The following is a 21,787-nucleotide window of genomic DNA, read 5'->3' as shown; positions in this document are numbered from 1 at the left end:
AAGTAGCCCAAATTTTCATGAGGAAATAGTTGGCACATATAAAATTTAGGCTGCACGGGTGATAGCAGTGGGGTTGGCAATTATCTTTTCTGCATAAGATGTTTGTAGGTAGTAGCATAGCTTTCATGAGATGACCAAGAGTGTGGACATTATCTAGCTTGGCACTGAACCAGAGAGTTGGGTGGAAACCCAGGGTATTGACACTGGGCAGAGCCTTGGCAACCTCAGGTGGCATATGTTTACAAGCATTATCTGCAGTAATAACAGCTTTGGCAGTGTTCAAACTCCTTTATACAGCTTAGGGTGGCAAAAGCACTCCGGCACTATGACAGAATAAATGGTGCCTATGTTTGACCTGAAGAGCATACAAAGTTTTATCCTTACTCTTCATTGTAATACAGCAGGTATGTTCATCATATGCATTACCCCTTTGATAAGCGTGCTGCCAATATATCCGAAGAGGATATCCTTGACTTGTGGAGTAGTCCGATTTACCTTCGTCCATGTAATATTCACTTGTTTTGTGTCTCTATCTCCTTTAGTCCCCCTTCCCTGGTGACGATGAGGAGGAGGTGTTTGATAGCATTGTGAATGATGAAGTCCGATACCCACGGTTCCTGTCCACGGAGGCAATAGGGATAATGAGAAGGGTGAGTAGCAATAAGCACTTTTTACTTTTAATTGTTGCTGACTAAGCTACAGAAACATTTTCTGGTCCTGATTTAAGATTTACAGAATGAAAGCAGTGTTAAGAAAATATGTCCTATGTTTCAGCTCCTGAGAAGGAATCCAGAGCGACGTTTGGGCTCCAGTGAACGTGATGCAGAAGATGTAAAAAAGCAGTCATTTTTCCGGGTGAGTCTGCTAGGAGTATCTATAGTCTTCCACTTACCAAGAGTCCTGGTGCTGAATTTGACACTGTTGGAGAAAGATGAAGCATGAAACCATTAACTGAAAGTTAACATTACTTTTAAAACTTATAGTATAATGAATGTTTATTTTAGTTTACACCAGCAAACGATGTCAAGGAGAGATATTGGCCTCTAATGTTTTCCTGAAAGAGGTTATAGGAGCTCTGGCTTTGTTAATTTAAGCCTTAGGATGACTATCAGATAGAGGCTTCTAGCTGCAGATTCCTTACTGTGAAATTATCCTCAGATGTAGTTGTTCAGTTCCTCATGTTGTCTGTACCGGAAGTGCGTACGTCAGTTCTTTTCATCCAATAGAGACTTATCGCTGCAAATTCCTTACCTTTGAATTTCCTCAGGCATCAGACTGGATCTGGAAGATTTTCTTGAGCAGTACTCCTATGCAGAAATAGGAGGTGTTTATCGGCTCCTTGTGGCATCGTCCGTGTTGGAAGTGACATTTGTGTCACCTATATATTCACCACCTTGGCTCGCTTATGTCAGTCCTTTTCTTTCTGCACCAGTCATCACAGATCCCGAGACAGCTACCCTCTGTCACATTTTTTTATAGGCTTTTTTCGATGTTTGTCGACCCCTTTTTTGAGGTTTATTCCCTCCTGATGTTTTGGGTTTTAAACCATGTGGCACCGGTCACTGAGGCATGTTGGTTATGGACCCACACCTCGTGTGTCCATGGTGTCTGGGGCGCGACCACATCGTGCTCCGCCTTGCGGTCAGTGGCACTGAAGGCTTTGAGGAGTGGTCCCGAAAGCTGAGTGATGCCAGCAGTCTGAGCACGTCTCCAAATACCAGCATGCTTTTCCCCTCTACTATGACTACGGAGGAGGTACCTACATACGCTATAATGGTGAAGAGGGTGGCTGAGTTCCTGGACCTCGAGTTGCCCTCGGTGGCAGTCAAGATTAACATTTGACGGAAGTGCTACAGCCGGGTGCTCCCTTTCAATGAAGCACTTATAGATGTCCTACTGGGAAGTTAGTCGAAGCCCAGCACCGGGGCTCCTGTGAACAGGACAAAGATCCGCCACCATCACCCCGCTCCAGGGAACCCGATTTTCTTCAGCCAACACCCCACCCCGGAAAGCTTAGTGGTCCATGCTTTCACTTCCCATGGCGCATTCCATGCCACACTCCATGGCAAGGAATCTAAGAGGTGGATAGCTTCGCAAAGAAAATGTTTTCTTCCCTCAACCTTGCATTGCGGTCAGTGAACACTGCATGCTTATTGTGAGACACGGGTGCGAATATCCTGCCACAGGACCAAGAAGAGGCCCAGCCCATTCGCTTCCGAGGGGTCAAGGATGGGAGAGACACAGCCAAGTTCACTATTTGCTGTTGTTTAGACACAACCAACTCGCTGGGCAGAGCAGTTCCATTGACGGTGGCACTCAGGCGCCATACCTGGCTGAGAACATCTGGCTTTTCAGGGGATGTCCAGGCCACCCACATGGACATGCCCTTTTATGGCAAACTTCTCTTCAGAGACAAGGCAGACTCTGTGCTGGAGCACATTGAGGACTTGTGGGCTACTGCCAAGTCCTTGGGCCTTTCAGCGGCCCCATGTCAACCCCAGTCTGCCTTTCACCCCTTTCGTGGCTACAGAAATGATGTTCAGATGCGCCAGCCCTATCCTAGCCACCGCTCCGTGTACGCTTCCCAGCCTATGCATGGGTGAGGGCGTAGTTATTCCCAACCCTGTGGGTCGGTTAGCTAGCTCCATACACCACCACCCTCCCCTCCATCCCCCAGCAGCTGCAGCCTCTAAGCCCTTCCAGTCTAGCCCATCAAGATTATGGGCATCCACTTGGTGACAGACTCTGCCAGCATCTCCACCACAGGCAGTCCATAACATCGGACAAGTGGATCTTACAGATCATTCTGAGGGGCTACTCCCTCCCCTTCGAATCTACTCTCCGCCATACCTCCATCTTACGACCGGCTGATGGAGGGTCATCTGACCTTGCTCTGCAAAGAAGTCAAGACTCTCTTGGCCAAGGGAGCCATAGGGAGGGTTCCTGGCCCAGAAGTATGCTTTCTACTCCTGCTACTTTCTGGTCCCCAAAAAGGACATGGGCCTTTGCCCTTTCCTATACTTCCTAACCCTCAACTTCTTCCTCAGAAAGGATAAGTTCAAGTTGCTCATATTGACTCGGGTCTTGTCTGCGCTTGATCCTGAAGACTATAATCCAGATATTTCAGCCTCTATCCTGAATTTCAGTGAGACTGACTCTGAGGCAGCTGGACCGCATGTCATCCTGCATTCTGCTAGTGACACATGCCAGATGGCATATGCGGGCTCTGTAGAGGGTGCTGAAGTTTCAGTGGGCGCAGCATCAGGGGAATCTCTCTGACAGAGTCCAGATCTCGGAGGGAACTACAAAGGACCTGCAGTGGTGGCTAACAAACCGCGATTGGGTCAGAGGCAGACCCCTCTCTCTGCCCCAAACAGACCTCGCAGTAGTGACAGATGTCACTCCTGGGATCGGGCGACCACCTGGGAAATGTGGAGATCAGAATCCAGACTCCACATAAACATGTTGAAGCTTCATGTGAGCCGACTGGCATTGAAAGCCTTTCAAGCCTCCATCAAGGAAAGACAAATGTAAGTGTTCACATACAACCCTACCGCTATGTGGTACTGCAACAAACGGGCAGGTTGGGGTCGTGGACCCTTTGTCAAGAGGCCGTACATCTCTGAGCATGGATGGAATGTCAAGGCATTTCGCTGGTGGTTCAACACCTGGTGGGGTCTCTGAACTCCAGAGCGAACAAACTTGGCGGAAAATGCTTAAGGGATCATGAATGGCATCTCCATCCATAGGTGGTGTGAGGTCTCTTTCAGCAGTGAGGAGACCCAAGGTTAGATCTGTTTGCCAAAGCTGAGAATGCACGATGTCAGCAGTTTTGCATGCTGAAGTGTCCAAGGTGGCTCTTGCTCAGAGATGCTTTTTTGTCTCGAATGCAGCTCAGGCCACCTGTACACTTTTCCGCCCATACCAGTCCTGACCCAGAGTTCTCAGGAAGATAAACAACTGAGCCCAAGTCATCCTTGTGGCTCCAGACTGGGCTCGGAGAGTCTGGTATCCAAGCTGTTGAGCATGCCCATTGGTCCTACGATCAGGCTGGCCCTTCGGGAGGATCTTTTGTTGCAGGAGAGGGTCCTCCACCTGAACCTGACAACGCTGCGCCTTCATGGAGGGAGATTGAACAGCAACATTTGACAGCTTTCCACCTTCCATCCGAAATCTGCAATGTTATCTTGACATCCCTCCACCAAGACGGTATACTCCGGCCGTTGGAGCAAGTTTCTGGCATGGGGTACAGCCGAAAAAGGTTTGACCATTTAGCTGCACCCTTTTCCCAAGTTTATTTTATTTACCATTACCCTAGCCCATTAGGGCTTCTCATTGAGGTCATTATAAGGTTATTTATCCACCATCTCCATTTTCCTGAGGCTGCCAGATCAGCCTTCCCTCTTCAAGTCTCCTATTGTAAATAGCTTCCTTAAAGGGTTTCAATACTTATTTCCTCTAGCTCCCTTCGTTATGCCTCAAGGGGACCTTAACTTTATTCTTACTTTTTTCATGTGTACTCCCTTTGAGCCACTTTATACCTGCCATCTTAGGCTTCTTACCATCAAGGCTGCCTTTCTGATGGCAATTACATCTTCCTAGAGGGTAAGTGTACTGCAGGCGCTGTCATCACAGCCTCCATACGTCTCATTCTTCCCAGACAAACTGGCTCTTGAGACTCGAGCATCTATTATGCCGAAGGTAGTCACCCCATTCCACATAGGCCAATCCATCACTTTGCCTACTTTTTGCACTCTGCCTCATCCCGCTAAGGAAGAGGAGAGACTCCACAGTCTGGACCCAGAAAGAGTGGTTTTTCGTTCTTCCTTGAGCACACAGAACCATTATGAGTGGATGATTAACTCTAAGTGGGATGTCAAAGCAAAAGAAAGAAAGGCCGTGCAGAAACAAACCATCTCTCAATGGATCATTATCTGCTACACATTGGCCAAGAAGCAACCCTCAGAGGGTTTGCGTGCTCCTTCCACCAGAGCCAAGGCTGCAACCACTGCGTTATAACGTGGAGCTCCAGTCCTGGACATCTGCCAGGCAGCTATGTGGGCCTCACTGTATGTTTTCACTAAAAAGTACTGCCTGGACAGGACAGGTCTTTGCCTGTTTGGTCCTGCAGGACTTTCTAGTCTGAATCAAATTTGCAAATTCATCTCCAGAGAGGTATTGCTTGGGTATCTGTCCTAAGGTAAGGAATCTGCGGCTAGAAGTCTGTCAGATGAATAAGCTACTTACCTTCGGTATCACCTTAACTGATAGACTCTAGCCGCAGATTCCTTACTGATCCACTCATCCTCCCCGCTCTGCAAATGGATTTTTAGATACAGGGCTGTTCCCCTTTTCAGGGCCCTAGTTTCATACGCCAGTGGTCAGTGTTCTTTGCTCCGAGCTCCTGCATGGAAAGTCACAAAAACAAACTGCCACCAGTGTGCTGGGGTGGCAGCTATATAGACATGTCACTTCTGGTGTGGACTTCGACACCCTGGGGTACTGCTCACAAAACAATTTACAGATCTAGCCTGACACCTAGGGATAATTATACGGTAAGGAATTTGCAGCTAGATAGTGTCTCTACCAGACAAGGCGTTACCAAAGGCAAGTAACTTGTTTGTTTCCTCTTTAAAACATCAAAAGGTGTTCAAATGAATAAAACAACTTAACAGTGGTTTGCACTCAGCTTCGTACTATTTGTAATGCATGTTCAGTAGTTGAAAGAGATGATTGACATTCAACTTTAAGATACTCTAGCACTGCAGCAAACCCAGCTCCTGTTGAAGTTCGAACTCCAGGCCTCAGGTTGCATTGAAACGTTTAGGAGTGGCTCACAACCAACCGTGATTGGTTGAACAGAAACAATTTCATCCGGAATGGTGATAAGTGCAAGATTATCAGAGGTGATTCTTTCTGCCTAGAGTAAAGCTCTCTGCCATAATACTGTAGTATGGCTTCTGCTCCTATTCTCAAAGCTAAAAAAGTTTATTTTTTATCAAAAGCTGATCTTTGGATCCCAGTTTAGGTTGATCAAGATCTGAACTTTGATGCCCAGGTTCAGAAAATCGGGTCCACTTACTTCATGCTGCCAAAAGTTTAAAAAAAGATTATTCCATCAGTCATTCTGGAAAGGTAATCCTCGTTGGGGCTGTGATTGTGCTTTTTTTGATTATAGCAATGCCATACATCATACTCCTAAAGGCCTTAATAGATAAGCTGCAGAGATTGACTTCACTCTGAATATGACACTAAAAAAGTATGATATTAGCCCCACATTTTCTACGAAGGAACTCACAGACCTGCATTTATTAAAGAAAAACGCTGTCTTCTTCCACGAAGTAAAAACTGGAATTATGCTAATTACAGTTAAGTCTGTCCCATGGGCTTCCTCTGTAACTAGAGACCCTCTGACCCTTCCCACAGGATTCAGGCAGCAGGTTACCCATCGTCCCCTGGAGCTAGGAACATTTAATTTGTGTGGCCACCTCTGCTCGTGTTCCTGTAAATCCAAAGAATCCGTCTCTTAAGACTTCCTTCAAAAAGTCAGTCTCTCTGAGTGATCAAGAGGTCACTGTCAAAAAGCCTAAGCTAGCATGTTACTACCTTGTCCACTCTCAAACCGTTTTTCTCAGTGTTGGTTGCTGCCTTGTCAGCTGTTTTTTCCCATCAAAGGTCACTATCTGAATGAATGACCGTCTCATCAGTACTGACCTCTGGTTCTCCTTTGACCTGCTTCTACACATCAACTGCTGCACTCTGCTATCCATTTGTGAGCTCTTTCATCGCTAACGCCATCAACGGTATCCTTGTCAGCTGGGCTCCTGTAGATTTCTAGACAGTTGATTGTTGCACTGACATCAGCTCCTGGAGACTTTCATGTGCCTCTGACTCAACCACAGGTTTTTGCCTCACTGATAGTGGCCTTGTCAGTAACCTTAGTCTAGGTTATATATTCTACCTTGCCTATTTCCTCTATTTTGTCTTGCGTCAGTTTGCTCAGTTTACTCAATGTTTTAACCTTCGGGATACCTCTTTGGCCCCCATACAGCTTCAGTACCCTTGTTCTGGGCAGGAAAGTGAAGATGAGAGCCAGGAACAGGATTACAGGGAACCAGATATGGCAATTGTCCATGCCTTCTTTAGTGAGGATGGCAACACTCAGGGAAATGGTGATCCAAGGGACACTGGTCTTGGAGATTTAAGTATGTACACATCGAATTAAAAGAGGAAGAGCTGTGTCCCGGGTATTTCGGATGTAGAGAGTATGATTAAGCACCATCTCTTATGCTTCACTGGAGGGATGACACGCAGTATGATAGCCAGCCAATATCAATGCTTCCAGTTATCGCACTAGACCCTCCCGCCACCTAAGCATCTGGTGGCACATCATCTGGCTGGTCAGTGTAGTTCCAGAGACTGTGCTCCCAGTACAGGACAGCTCTAGGAGAAATAATGACACTTTAGTAGAACACTATATGTAGAACCCAACATTATCCATTGATCCGCCCTCAGTTCCATCACCTGACTGTATTTCCTCCTGTCCCTTCCAAGCACTATATAGATCTGTTCTTCTGCTCTCATGCAACAATCCATGCTGGTCTCTTACTGCTGCGGTGTCGGGGCTGCGGAACAAACCAATTTCTGTATAATATCACACTCGATCAACAGAGTCACATTACACAAGAGGAGTGTGTATTTATCCGATGTTTGGTCCCCCTTGATACCCAGCATCACCACCCTTGTGTTTAATTCCAAGGGTTCCTCCAGGACTAAGGATATTTTGCTTTTAACTGCCTCCCAAAACGGGCAGATTTGTGGACACCCATATTGTGTGTATGAGTGTACCTGTTTGTGTGCACCTCCTGAGGCATCAATCTGAAGTTATCCTGCCCATGACAAAAAAAATCTAGATCTGGTGTAATACGCTCAGTGCAAGATTTTGAGCTGGATCAGCCTAAAGCCTGCCATGATCGTCAGTTCACTTGGATAATGGCAGCCTGCTCCCCAGTCCCTGTCTCCCAATTTCTCCCTCAGCACTGTCAGTGAGGGGGTGCTATTGGCCAATAGAGTCCTATTTTTAGGTAACTGAGATGGCGTGGCCATGGAGTGGGGCACCCAGGACCCCATACTCTGACTCTCGTCTGATATTACTTCCTCTGGGCCTATACAGCCCCAGTGTAAGTGTCTGGCCTGTTGATATCGTAGATATTGGCCCCCAGCCAGGTCACATTGAGTCTGGAGTTCTTCAAAAGTCATCATTCCTTGAGACATCCAAACGTCTCCCAGTTTCGAGATGTCAATCACACGCAACTTCTTGTGACCTTCCACCCACTGCAAGGAGGCCATCCTGGTTGCCTCCCACTGTGATGTCTCTAGCATCAACACTCACTGCCACCCAGTCCATTTTGCAGCCGTCGTCCAAAAATGTACGACTATTGTAGTGGAGCTGGATATCTCTTTTGGCCTCTTTAACAGCATTGCCATTGGCTACACACCTGTGAGTCCAGGTTCTCCTATCCACCCTTAGAATGGTTTTTTTCTAGTCCACAATGAGCAGTTCATTAGGTACCACCAATTGCGTTGCCCAGTAGTACAAGCAGAGATTTTGTAACACAATATCCTCCTCTGCAGATGGCCTGGTGAGTATCTCCAGAGCTATGCATGGCATACCCCTGATTCAAAGCAGCATCAGATTTCCGAGGCCACTGACTTAAAAACACCTTGGGTATCGCAGACAAAGAGTTCTGTGAGGCATGAAAAGTTTTGGTAAGTAGATCATTTTATAAAGGGCTACCCTGTCCATCTATGACTGGGGCAGACGTCACCACTGGCTCATATCGCTGATGACTTTCTCCAGGAGACTGCCTAAATAGTGTTCATTAAAGTAGTCCACTCTCGTGTGATGTAGATGCTGAGGTATCTAAAACATGTGTCTTCCTGCGGAATGTGGCACTGACAGTGCACATTAGACTGCCAACCTCCCATTGGGTATAGGCAAGATTTGGACCAATTGATGTAGAGCCCGGAGTGTCACCTGAAAACTGTGAAAAATCTCCAGTATTCTATCAGTGGAGCTCAATGGCTCTGCCAGATATACCAGGACATTGTGCGCATAAAGCAAGACCATGTCTTCCCAGCCATAGTCCCACTGAAGGCCCCCTAGTCAGAGCATTTCTGCTAATCCAGATAGCCACTGGTTCCATTGCTATCGCAAACAGGAAGAGGGGCATCAAGCAGTCCTGTCTTATACCCCTCCCAGTCCAACAGTGCGCCATTCACCCTATCTCGGGCTGTAGGGTGCAGGCACAGCAGTTTCCCCTGTGCTGGGAAGAAGGACCAAAGCAAGCCCATCCTCTCCAGAACCATCTGCAGGTATGACCACGCTACTGAGTTGAAGACATTTTCAGCATCTAATACCAAAAGCACAACGAGTTCCGTCTGTCATCCCTCCCTGGCTAAGCATCTGAACATCCACTGGATTTCTTCACTTAATTGCAGAATATGATCAAGACATATACCAAAGGTTTTATCTTCCAGTGCCACCTTTTTCATTACAGGTACCACTGCTGCAGCATCATAGCCTCCAGTACTACCGCATGTTATGACTTCAGCTCTTTAGCTACAGACACAGCCTGTGTCACCTCTGCCACCATTTCGAATACTGTGAGGCTGATAAAAGAAAGTGGTAGCAAATAAAGAGACCAAAATGCTCATGATCCACCTGAGCACTACTGAAGTCCATCTTTTGGCAAGGATGCTGAATTGGAAGTCGCCCTTCTGGAAGGTGCTAGCCCAGTTTTCTGGATAACGTTTGTTGTTTTCAGTCTGTTTTTAAGATCTTTGCAGGAATGTAGCTTGTCCTTCTCGTTTACTTAAAAATCATACTTTCTCTTTTTTTTTTTTTAAGCATTGTCTTGAAGAGACATGAGAGCAGATCCTCTTCTAGGAGGAAGAAGTGATGCAAATTAGAAACTTAGCGTCACCTTCAGTTAATCTCTCTAGGTTGGAGAAAAACTATGACGCGCTAAACACTTCACCTTCCTGTCTTTCAAACATAGTTAAAACAGTCTATTATTTTAGCTGAAGACTGATTGTCAAGGATTTTTTTCATCTCCATGCACTGCTGCACCAGATAAGAGAGTTGCTCTAGGAGTCTTTTGGCAAACATGTTAATCTATAGATTGCCACCTCTGTAAGAATGATAAGACCATGGTCTTATTGATCGAAGCCATTTGCATGACCTGTAAACCTTGGACTACCTTCTTGCCGAAGTGAGGAACCTGAAAATTCTCTTTGACACCTACCTCACCTTTGTTACGTAAGCTTCCCTCCTCCCATCACCCTCCTTCTCCCATCCCCCTCACCCTCTTCCAACAGGCCCCCAGAACATCTGCCTCATTATTGAAACTCTTGTTCCCAGTTGAGGGTGTCCAAACCTCTCCGCCCACATTGAGGTACTCATCCCTCTTGAGTTTTGCTTTCACATCAAGAGGGTCCACATCTAAACCTTTAGTATCTTTTGCTACAAAGGTTTATATTCTGACATCTATAGTGAAATTGGCTACTTGGGAGAGGATACTTAACGTGGCCTCTTTTCTATAGCCAGAGCCCTTGGCTGTGAAATGGCCCCTGTGCCCAGTGCCAGCAGATGACTCCCAGCCTTCACCGGCTCCAGTGGACTCAACCATGCCAGCAGCTCCAGTGTTGCATCTTTGCAACCGCCCCAGCCTTCTCTTGCACAGAAAAAGGGTGATGACTCCAGTAAGTATAGGAGTCAAAAAAGCAGAAGATGTGACAAACCTCAAATCAAAAATAAGAATCCCCATTCTGTTTAAAAGTAGGGTGAAACTTGCACAGTTTTACTCCGTGGAATTCCATGGATTTACATAAAAACTCTGACATTCTGTGGAGTTCGACCCACCCTTTGTATTCCAAAATCCACCAGAGAGCTTGGACTTCTAGGGATGCATGTCACATAGATCCAGGGCTCGAGCGTGACTTCAAGTGCTCTCCGAGGACTGTCAAGGACTGCTCTGCACTGTATCATCACTTTAAAACCACAGGCACTCTAAAGAGAGGAGCGGGCAGCGGAGAAGAGTAGAGAGGGAGCGGAGGGAAAATAAAGAGCAGAAATGGGAGTGATAGAGAAAGGAGGAAAGGGTGGAGAGAGGTTAATAAAGAGCTGGGTCTGTGGGCAAAAATAGAGGGGAGGAAAGGGGAGAGTTGATAGAATGATGGAATGAAAAAGGTGTAAAGAGGCTGGAAATAAAGCAAGGTAGAGGAGCAACTGGCATTGAACAGGAGAAAGACTGGTTAAGAAGTATAGAAAGAGTGAGGTTCGAGTAGGGTAACTAGGAAGTTGAGATGGGGGAGAGAGCGAATGATGGATGAAGAGACAGCGGACAAGAGAAAATAATGACAGAGAAGGGAATTAACATGACTGATATAGGTGGGACAAGCAGAACCGTGGATGTAAAGAAAGATGAAGTGACAAAGGGAAATATGGCTGATGAGGGCACAGGGGAACATGTCTGGTTTGCAGCTGTGCCTCTCAGTTTAACACCCCAGACCTGCTTTTTGAGAAGAATTTATAGTCATGTCAGTGATTATTATTGAAAGCATAATTCACTGAAAGTTGCCGCACATGCAGAATCGTAACAACTGCTAAGAGTAAAATGAGAAACCCCCGAAATAAAATTGGAAGGGTGAGTAAACATGCTTGTTATATGAGCAAACCGTATTGCTCATATAATAAGCATGTGTGTGGTTATGTTTTTGTCTTGAAGTATCATAGTAAGCAAGTAAGGGCATTCTGCGGAGCATGCTCATCATCTCATCTCTCCTCCCCCTTAAACTATACAGATGAACTGTGCCCCACCAATAATTTGGGGAACCTTGCTCCTACACACCTGGGACTCTCTTGCACCATACTCCCTGGACACCATACACTACATTTAAACCATAAAATAGTAGTAATTCCTCAGTCGCATTCCTGCACCTTAAAGCTCCAGCAGCCTTTACCCTGTGTTGCTTGCTGTGCATTCTCGGAGGCAGGAAGGTCTTTACCAGCACCCTCTCTCTCGGGCTCTTTATGAGCCTTGCCCACACCCTCTAGCTCTTTACCTCTTTTTGACCCTGAGGGGATGTCTTCTCCAACCGCTGACTCGGCTTCTAGCTCCAAGGAAACAATATACTTAAAGCATCTTCCATTCTGACCTCCCCCAGCCCTGCATGAGCGACAGGGGGATAGATGTATTTGCATCACAACAAAAGTCTACTCTCAGGGAAACTGCTTTTCATGTAAAGTGCGTCACAAATGAACACAGACGTGAATATCAAAAGGTCTAACCCATTAAAGAGACTATGCCAGTGCTGGATACCATGCTGGTTAACAAGGCAGCTTTAGATTATAGGGGTAGGCGCCGGTAAACTCTATCACACAACGGTTGGTGATGTTTTTGTCAAACTCCACAGAGTGGCAAAACTCCACGAACTCCACCAGCGGAGCAGAGTTTACTGCCCACCCCTACTTAACAGGCAGGAGGACACAGGGAAGGCAAACTTTCAGGATCGTGGACAGATTACTTCCTCCAGATTCAAAACAAGACACTGTGCTTTGAGAACACGTTTCGTCCCCTACTTCTTTAAATTTAGTACAGCTGCATGTGTGCCTATTTGGACGCCCCTTCTCGTAAAGCACGTCCGGTGAATGATGTGGTAACATTTAATAAAGTAATTAATAGAAGAGCTAAGAGGTGTATGAGACCTCAGTTTCTTTTCCTTTAAAAAAAAAAAAAACTTCAGTGTAAACCACCAGCAAGATGTGAGTACTGATTAGAACCTACCAGGCACACTTGCCCTCCTCCATCCAGCAGAAAGTTGCTTGAAGTGGTATATATTTCTAGAGTGTAACGGTTTCCTTTTTAAGGAAAGTCCTCATTAGGACACTGTTTCTCAGTAGCCGAAAAGCTCCACAAATCTCTGGGGTCTTCTTGTCAGACCCCCCCAGAAAAAGAAAGCCTCTCTCCTCTTAGGCCCAACAAAAGATCGTGAATATGCCACATTGTGAAATCTATTGTATGTAGTCTGAGGGGGAGATTTTGAAACTGTTGCTCTGAATAAACCTAAATAATTTCTCATAGTCCAGATCAAGTGTTATGATACATGTCAGCTGTGGTCTGTTAGTCCTTGATACATCCTAAAAGAAAGCATGAGATATTTGACCTGGCTAAGCGCTTGCAAGAACTAGGCAGATTTGATAGCCAGAGATATGTGATATCTTTTAATCAGTCACTTTTCCTGCCTCTGACTTATATCTCTCTCTTTTCCTCTCTCACTCATTGTCCCAGACTAACACCAAAAAAAGATCATGTCATTCTGGTACTCATGCTGTTGAATCAATCCGGCACAAAGACTGAAGCATAGACTGTGATGTCTTTGCCTTTGTTCCTAGAAAAATGTAAATAATTCCCGAAGTCCTATTCAGAAGTTATGATAGAGGAGCACTTCTGTCTTCATCACTGAATGGGGCAGTGGAGCAAACAATTGCCTAGTGGTTGAGGTTCCAACAAAGTTCTGCAGCTGCAAGCAAGGCTTCCACTTCCAGGTAGTGGCTCCTCTTTTCTGCCACTATCATTAAGCACTGCTGGGTAGGAAATGAAGGGCATTTCAAACTCCTCCTATGGCAGAGACTAAAACAAAGAAAGTTCGGTATTTGATATTGCCACGATAAATATAAAATCATATTAATTTCTTGTCTATGAAACATGCCACCCAGAGTGTCAAGACCTTTCCTCCTGGACAGGCTAGAACAGGAAGTTCAATCCCTCTGTCAGAATAATGTGATAGAACGGCCACTAAAACACCAAATTAGCACAGCCTTTATTCAAACTACCTTTAAGTGGAAAAGAAAAGACTATGGGGGTCATTCTGACCCTGGCGGTCATGGACCGCCAGGGCCAACGACCGCGGAAGCACCGCCAACAGGCTGGCGGTGCTTCCATGGGCATCCGCCGCGGTCAGAAACGGGAAACCGGCGGTGTCCCGCCGGTTTCCCGCCGGTTTCCCGCTGCCCCAGGGAATCCTCCACGGCGGCGCTGCTTGCAGCGCCGCCATGGGGATTCCGACCCCCTTCCCGCCAGCCTGGTTCTGGCGGTTTTCACCGCCAGAACCTGGCTGGCGGGAACGGGTGTCGTGGGGCCCCTGGGGGCCCCTGCAGTGCCCATGCCATTGGCCTCTTTTTAACATCTGAAAAGGTCCCAAATTAGTATTCAGTCACTGTTACCAACAATTCTTTATGCTCTGCGTCTGTGGACATAGAAAAAGGGTAAGAGGGAAGAAATTAATGTAATCGCACAAGCATTGGTGTTTTTTCTGTGGTTCTGCTCTGTCACTTCAGGGGCAATGTAAAGTCAGTCCATAACTGCACAACACTACATTTCCGGCTGCAGTCTGGCACCTGGGAAGCATTCTAATGTGGAGAATATGAAGTTAAAGTACATACCAGAAGAAGCGCAACTGAAGTTAAATAACTTGTTCCTCACATTCTGAGAAGCAAGATTCATAGGGGTTCTTAAAATGTATGGCTGTGTTAGTACACCCTTTACAAGAAGGTGCATCCTACGTGGTTTGCTAAATAGTGAAAGCAACCTGCTTTAAAATCTCAGCAGAATACCTAGTCAACTCTGGATCTGATCATAGATAGCATGGGCTTATAAATTAAATCTTCAAAATCAATGCTAGGTCAGACTCCCTGTGTCACGTAGCTGCCTGGGACTCTGATTCCATCTCAAAAAGTGCCTCACACTAGATTAGGAATAAAATATGTTGTGGATACAGTGTATCTGTCACTGGTGTGAGTACGCATTGTGTTGGATACCTCCCAGAAGGCTGGGGTAAGTGCTATCAATGTACTTCATTTTCTATAATAGAGTGAGATATGTAGGGCCTCCTCAAGCCACCACCTCCATGCAACTGATCCAGGTTTTTGCAGTTCCTTTCCACAAAGAGGTCATCTAGACAGATCACTCCCAGTCTGGTCAGCTGCAGCTTAACCTTCTTTTCTGAAGTTAGGGGGATTGCAGTTTATTGGGAGTTTGCAGGGTTAATGCAGACGCAACAATCCCCACCTGTGTATTTTTAAATTCCAAGCATTCATGGATGATTTCACTGTGCCTTTTCTGACACTAGCTCTGCCAATCAGCTATAGCATGGCACTCCTGCATTCCCCTCAAGATGCAGCATTTCATGGGGACTGTGGAAACAAAACCACGTGAAGTGGGCCTGGGCTGTATTGAGAAATAGTTTAAGGTCAGGGGCCAAGAAGAATCTTGATGTATCTTGATGCCCAGATAGCAAATGGATTCTTGCATCTGTAGAAGAGTGAAAATGAGGGACTTATTTCAGTTTGTCCTGAGCCCAGAAAGGACCTATAATGTGACTTTGGAATCAAGGTGGATGCTGAGGTCTGCTTCAAATCCAGCCTTGACACCAGCCTCAAAACCAAGTGACCTAACCCACTGAAAAAAAAAACATTATAAGGTGGAGTCTTTATCCTGGTGGACTGTTGGCTTTGTGGAGGGATCACTGGTCACTTCAATACCGACACCACTGCTTAGAAGAAAAACAACTTGCAATATCTGCACCCAACACTAGATGGCAGGAGGGTACAAAGCAATTGAACCTGCAGCACTGCAAGCTGCAAACCGATTGTTACAGTAAAGTAATATTTTCCTAATCAAGAGGAAGACTTGGCCACTGCGTAGCAGCTGTTGGTCATTCAGTTTCATTTATAGCCTCTATGTTCTCTCTGTTCTGTGCATGTTGAAGACAGATTTGTCTTTTGTGTCATTCTTGAGGAATGTGTGTGCTGCATGCGGATCACTAAAGATATGCACCTTTCTGTCTATCACAAACTTGTCCTGCTGAATCCTGCATGGCATATGCTATATTCAAGGACTAAATTTTTTATGCATTAAATGATCTGTTTACCTCTTGAGCTGTGAGTTTTAAATTCCAAAGCAGAGCAGAGAAACCAAGCACCCAGCAGAATTCAAATCCTGTTTCCCCCAGGCTAGCCTCAACATGGTATTGCAAGTCTTGTAGTTTAATAATCATGTAGTTTCAGCTTTGAAAGCACTCCAGTACTAACTTGAACACAAGTTGCCTTTCAACAGTGTTGACTCCTAAAAAACTATTTATGTTGTACAATTCCAAAACAAAGGGTTCCATTAAGGGTTCTATGAAGCCTATTTTCATTAATTCTGAGAATATGGTGATGCAGATATTGTTGCCTCTAGATCTCGCCTTAAGATCCTCAATTTTGGCTCTGTTGTCCTCTTTTCCATCTAAAGGCATATTTCATTGCATACCATCATATTGTATTCGATATCCAACGCCAGGCATTCAGTCATGTCCTATCTGGAGATGGGTTTGTCCAGTGTCTCTTGCGTTCAAGCCATACGCAATATCAGGGTAGCTTGTGATCAATTGCTTTTAAGTTATGCTTCATATCCTTGAGGGCTGCATTGTAATATATTTGCCATCTGAGATGTCGATTGGCAAAGATTCAGCAGCACTTCTTGAGTCCTGGTTGTCTGGTGTCCAGTGTTAATTTGGATTGTTTTTAGTTAGCTTTGCCCAGTTTCAACCACGTTTTATCTAAGAGCCTGTATAGGACACCAACAGAATACTCAGCTCTTGGTGCCAATTTCACCAAAGACTTCTGGGTGGTGGATGTGGTTGTTTGGACCACTGGGGAGAGCCTTTGTGCTCCCTCTTGCGTTCTCATCTGTGTTGGATGTTGGTGCATCTAAAGCCCAGGTCCTGCTTCTCCCAGGGGTCCAGGACAGGATAAATCCAGTGCCTGGGCCCACATCAGTGCTCGCAGCAGGGTTCGCTCCTGTGAACACAGTCTGTTGATGCATGTTGGCACTGGGACACTCGCAGCACACCTCTGGATTTTTATGCAGTAGTCCGTTCCAGCCTCACATCTGACTCCATCGGCTTCACGCTTCTTAGGCTCCTCTGCCTGGTCTGACCGAGTCCCTGTGGTACCACTAGTGCCTTGCCAGTGGGCTCCAGCTTCCGTAGAAGAGTATGTGCCTCTCCGGACCCACTTAGTTACTATGGACACAAATTCTCTCTCCTGGGCCTCTTATCAGGCCTCTAACAACCCTGTCGGGCAGGGTCAGTTGCTGTAGATTTCCTCGAACTAAAGTCAGCCCTGTATCTTTGCTTTATCAGCTTATTGCAGTGCAGAATTGCATGCAATGTCTGCTAGGACTGCTCTGGGAGCTGAATGGAACGCCATGCCTCTGGTAACTTGGCAAAGAAGCCGCATTAACATCTGTCACAATCCAAAGAGACATTTCCGCCCAAGATATTTTTATGGCAGACTAGTGGCCACAAAACAGGTGGTTTTTGGTTAGGAATTTCTGCAGAACTTGTTTGCTTGAAGCATGGTCAGTCATACACTGTCTTCCCTCGAAGCATTAAAGGCTGTGAAATCAAATTTTGAAGTAAGTTGGGAAAGAAGGAAGGCAGGATACAGAGAAAGCAAAAATACCTACATGGTCATTCCACTACTGTTCGTTATTTCTCTTCCTCCTTAAATACATGCACATGGCCATTTCCACGTCTAGCAAATGCAATGTTCCTACCTGCTGTATTTGTTAAAAAGGGCATGTAGGGACTAAATGTGGATGTAAGTGATGCTACAGAATGGAGTGTGGCTCATGTCTGGAGAGATTTTTATACACAGAGAACAGAACTTTTAAAGGTGAGAGCATTCATTTCATAGCAACTCTTTCCAGTCCTGACTGCCAGCACAGTCCGTTCGATAGCAATTGCGAAGGAAGAACAGGGATTAAGAGTGAGGTACAGTGAAGGTATTTTTCCCTCTTTATATGGCATAATATTTGTGCAGCACCGAGAACGAATACACTCCACACTAACAGTATTTGAATTTGTGATGCCCGTATGTTCTCACTTCCTCTCCCAGTTTTAGATCTTTTTCAGTTGTCCAGTAGCTTGTTATTTTTCATTCTGAGGAAACATTCTCAGTTTTAGAAGGGCCTATTCGGACTGTTTGAATGGCTGTATCGTGGCACTTGTTAGACCTACTGTTTTTTTTTTAAACATCTAAACTTTTTAAATCCTAAGTATTTCAAGGGTGATTAAAAACGGAGAATTTATTATTAAAGAAATATTTGATTAGAATAGTTCCCCATCACTAGGCCACAGTCAAAAGTTGACACACAATTTTTTAGGCTTATATATGTCACTACAGGTAACTTTTTTCATTCTAAAGGTGTACCTTGTAACATTTCTTTATTTTTGTTCCCACAGAACATGGACTGGGAAGCTCTCCTTAGTAAGCGTCTGAAGCCTCCGTTTGTCCCAGTGATTAAGTGGCGTGAAGACGTTAGTAACTTTGACGAGGAGTTCACAGCAGAACCTCCAAAGCTGACCCCCCCACGGGAGCCCCGGATTCTCACTAAAAAGGAGCAGGACATGTTCAAGGAGTTTGATTATGTCTCCGATTCTTGTTAGCTTCTAAAATTAACTTTGATGGTAATCAGTGTCCAGCTCTGCATGAGGGCAAGAGGCTGATATGCGGAGAAAAGACATGCCTCTGAGTGCGCCTGAATCCATGCGACAGCAGCCATGCACAGTGGACATGGCAATTCTCCACAGTGGCTTTGCATCTCCATAATCTGGTTTTTATGCTCCTCACCTCAGGACTGGTGTTGCTAAGCCAGCTCCCCTTTTTGGGATTATGTTCCGCATTGCTGGATCAGTACTAGCTGTTGAATAGGGACATGCATCCACGTGGATGACAGGCGGGTAGAAAGAGCTGGTTAGCTGGGGTTTTAGATCGGCATTTCCTATTCCAAATGTGACTTTGGTTGGACCATTTTGCCTTATTTTCAAATCTGGTATGGACCACTTTTATCATATAGTTTTAATTTTAATTATTTTATTACTAAAGTATCTATATTGTGGAACATGGGGCCATGTCCACTCACGTCTTTCATGATAAGAGGAACCATTCCAGCAAGTATGTGTTTTTAGATGATATTTGAAGAGAGAAAGTATTTTAAGTAGAGGTGAGTTCAGAGTTGTTTCTTCGAGTGATTCATGTTAGAAGAGCAGCCTGTGGTGGATGAGTGAAGGTTGGTCTTTTTGTGGAGGTAATGGAAGGTAACATGACAGAGTAATATTGGCTGGGGTCTGGGTGAGAAAAGCAGAGAGGCCTATCGGGGGGATCTGGGGATGGCACGTCTGGAGAAGAGGTCATTTTACAAGAGAGATGAAATCAAAGTGTCCATTAGTGGTTAGAAATTTGGGAACGGATATGAACCACATTTTTGAAGAAAGATCACTTCTCTCGTAGGGGATTTCCATGTATAGTCATAAGCACTGGATAGTTCCGCACGCCTGCGGAACTATTCAGTGCTTATGACTATCATGGAAATACCCCTACAAGAGAACTGGAGTTACAGGTAAGAAACTATTCCTTGCTGAACAGAGACAGATGTCTCTCCTGTTCTCTGGGGAAGGCCTTGAAAAGTCCAGATTTCTATTTTGGGTGCTTCTGTTTTTAGAGTGCTGTTCCCAGAGGTTGATGGATTGATAGAGGTGAATGCCATCCTTTGATGGGAAGAGAGGTTTTTAAAGACTGACTTAGGACTGTTACTTCTTGATATCAAATTAGAGATCATGGTTTTGTCTTTTATTTAGGTCGCTTGTACACCCCTCTACTTCAGGCTAAAGACAATCCACATTTGTGCCACCTATGAATGGACAGCCTATCTGATTTCGTACAATATCATGACTAAAATCATAATTGTTATTCCCAAATGCTTTACCTAAATGCTGGCTGAAAGATACTGGACTTTCTCAGGATCCGAAAGCACGGTTCGGATTTGGTGGAGAAGCCTGAGATCAGCTAAAATGAAACGTCATAAGAAGAATGAAGTAAATTTCTTTGGAACATTTCCAAGTGCTCAGTGTGTTATTGTTTACAAATCCAGTTCCATTTCCTACCTGCTTGTGAAGCCTGAAGAGCCCAGTCCAGAGAACTTGCGTAATGTCGTTTTTATTTCCGACTCAGTTGGCATCTTTTATTAGGCATTATGAACAGACTGTGCCAATGGAGAAGAAGTGTTGTATGTCTAGATTAAAGGACTTCTACTGTTATTGACCCCAAAGTAGCACTAAGCCCCGTCTTGGTGTAGGGTTGGAGTCTCTGATGTCCCAAAGCCAGGGGAAGGTATCCCTAGTCCACTGGACGGTATACAGTTTGAATGTGCTTCGAAAAACACTGAAATTCTGAAAAGAAAATCCCTCCTTGCTTCAAATAGGAGTATGGCACTGACGAGTTATCCCTTATGCAGTAAGGAATACAGAGATGTAACATGGATTTTACATCTGCACCCTTCTGCGAACTGTAGCATTTGACTGTTTCTGTGTGCCTTTCTCAACAGCAGGAGGTGAGAAGGCCCTCTCCTTCCCTATACCAATGCCCTAGTGCTGCTGTGGCTTTTCCTAGCAACAAATGGCATCATACCAAAAGAGAAAACTGCAAAGAGATCAGAGGATGGTATTATGTTACACATTGAAATACAATAAAACACTGCCACCTTTTGCTATAGTTTTGAGTGTTTTTTTTTCTTACGGTGGCACAATGATTCACTGTCTGAACAGATTTCTTCTGTATCACCTGGCCATTTAAGGATTCTGTTACACCATTGATCATTTAGGCCAGCAGCATTCCAGGAATACAGACACCTATGGATTGATCCCCAGTTTACCATATTTACGCCTTAATGACAGAAACTCATCTATGGCTTCGTTTGTAGCCAACATTATTCACCTTCTAAGAAAGCAGTCTCATCTACGACGTGGTCTGTAGCCTACCATATTCACCATCCATGAACACAATCAAATCAAAGGTATGATATCTGATTTACCTTTTTCATTTTCAAGGAGACGCATGTATTTCACTTGCATTTAAAGGAGACATCCGTCATTGGTTTACCCTTCCACGTTCAAACTCCCTTTCACACCTTCCTCATCATTAGTCTACTTTATTCAAGCTTCAGGGGCATTCCAATGATGACATACTCTCTTGTCTACATTATGCAAGTTCTAATGACACAATCATGCTTAAATAATCATGAACAGTGGCTCCTGTGATTCACTGCTACAAGGATGCCTACATTAATACAACTTAAATTGCCTAAGTGCAATTACTAACGACAGTGTAGATGGACTGACTTATTACACATTACTGACAATAAACTCAGTTACGTGAGCTCAGAAATGTGGCAATGTTCAACTGAAATCTTGGATTTATTTGGCTTCCGTATCAAAATATTGAGTCAATTCTTGCTGTTCAACTGTGCAATTAACAAGGTTGTATGTATGCAGAATATAGGTGATTGTGGCTGATTGATATGTTCATAATTGTGTATATGTAACTTGAAAATTTTACTTAAGGCTTATCTTTGTATGTACTGCACAGTGTTTGTCTCGCCCGCCACAATAATGCATGTATAGACTTGCTTTCAATTTGACTCAACAAACTTTTAAGAGCGCAATCCTTTGATCGACAATTCTTACCATTATACCCTTCAGTCACTGTCATACAGTATGATTAGCTCAATCTTTACACTACCTCTGTCTGCCAATGCACATAACTCATATTTCTACTTAGTGGAATGACACATTAGTTGTCCTTACATACACAGTCACTACCCATAATAGCGTCATCCATTGC

At 44.9% G+C, this 21,787-nt stretch overlaps 1 protein-coding gene across 3 annotated transcripts in view; it reads left to right on the top strand.

Moving 5' to 3' along the window:
• PKN1 (protein kinase N1) overlaps positions 1-20,652 on the top strand; it is a 461,693-nt gene extending 441,041 nt beyond the window's left edge. For all 3 annotated transcript variants that reach the window (XM_069231709.1, XM_069231708.1, XM_069231707.1), the window contains exons 20-22: positions 543-650; positions 775-855; positions 18,352-20,652. In XM_069231709.1, the coding sequence (XP_069087810.1) occupies positions 543-650; positions 775-855; positions 18,352-18,555 (393 nt within the window). In that variant the 3' untranslated portion in view covers positions 18,556-20,652. The remainder of the gene's footprint in view (positions 1-542; positions 651-774; positions 856-18,351) is intronic.
• Positions 20,653-21,787: the final 1,135 nt, after the last annotated feature.

The sequence above is a fragment of the Pleurodeles waltl genome, chromosome 4_2, assembly GCF_031143425.1.
Source record: "Pleurodeles waltl isolate 20211129_DDA chromosome 4_2, aPleWal1.hap1.20221129, whole genome shotgun sequence".
NCBI lineage: Eukaryota > Metazoa > Chordata > Amphibia > Caudata > Salamandridae > Pleurodeles > Pleurodeles waltl.
This window is presented reverse-complemented; position numbering and strand designations above follow the sequence as displayed.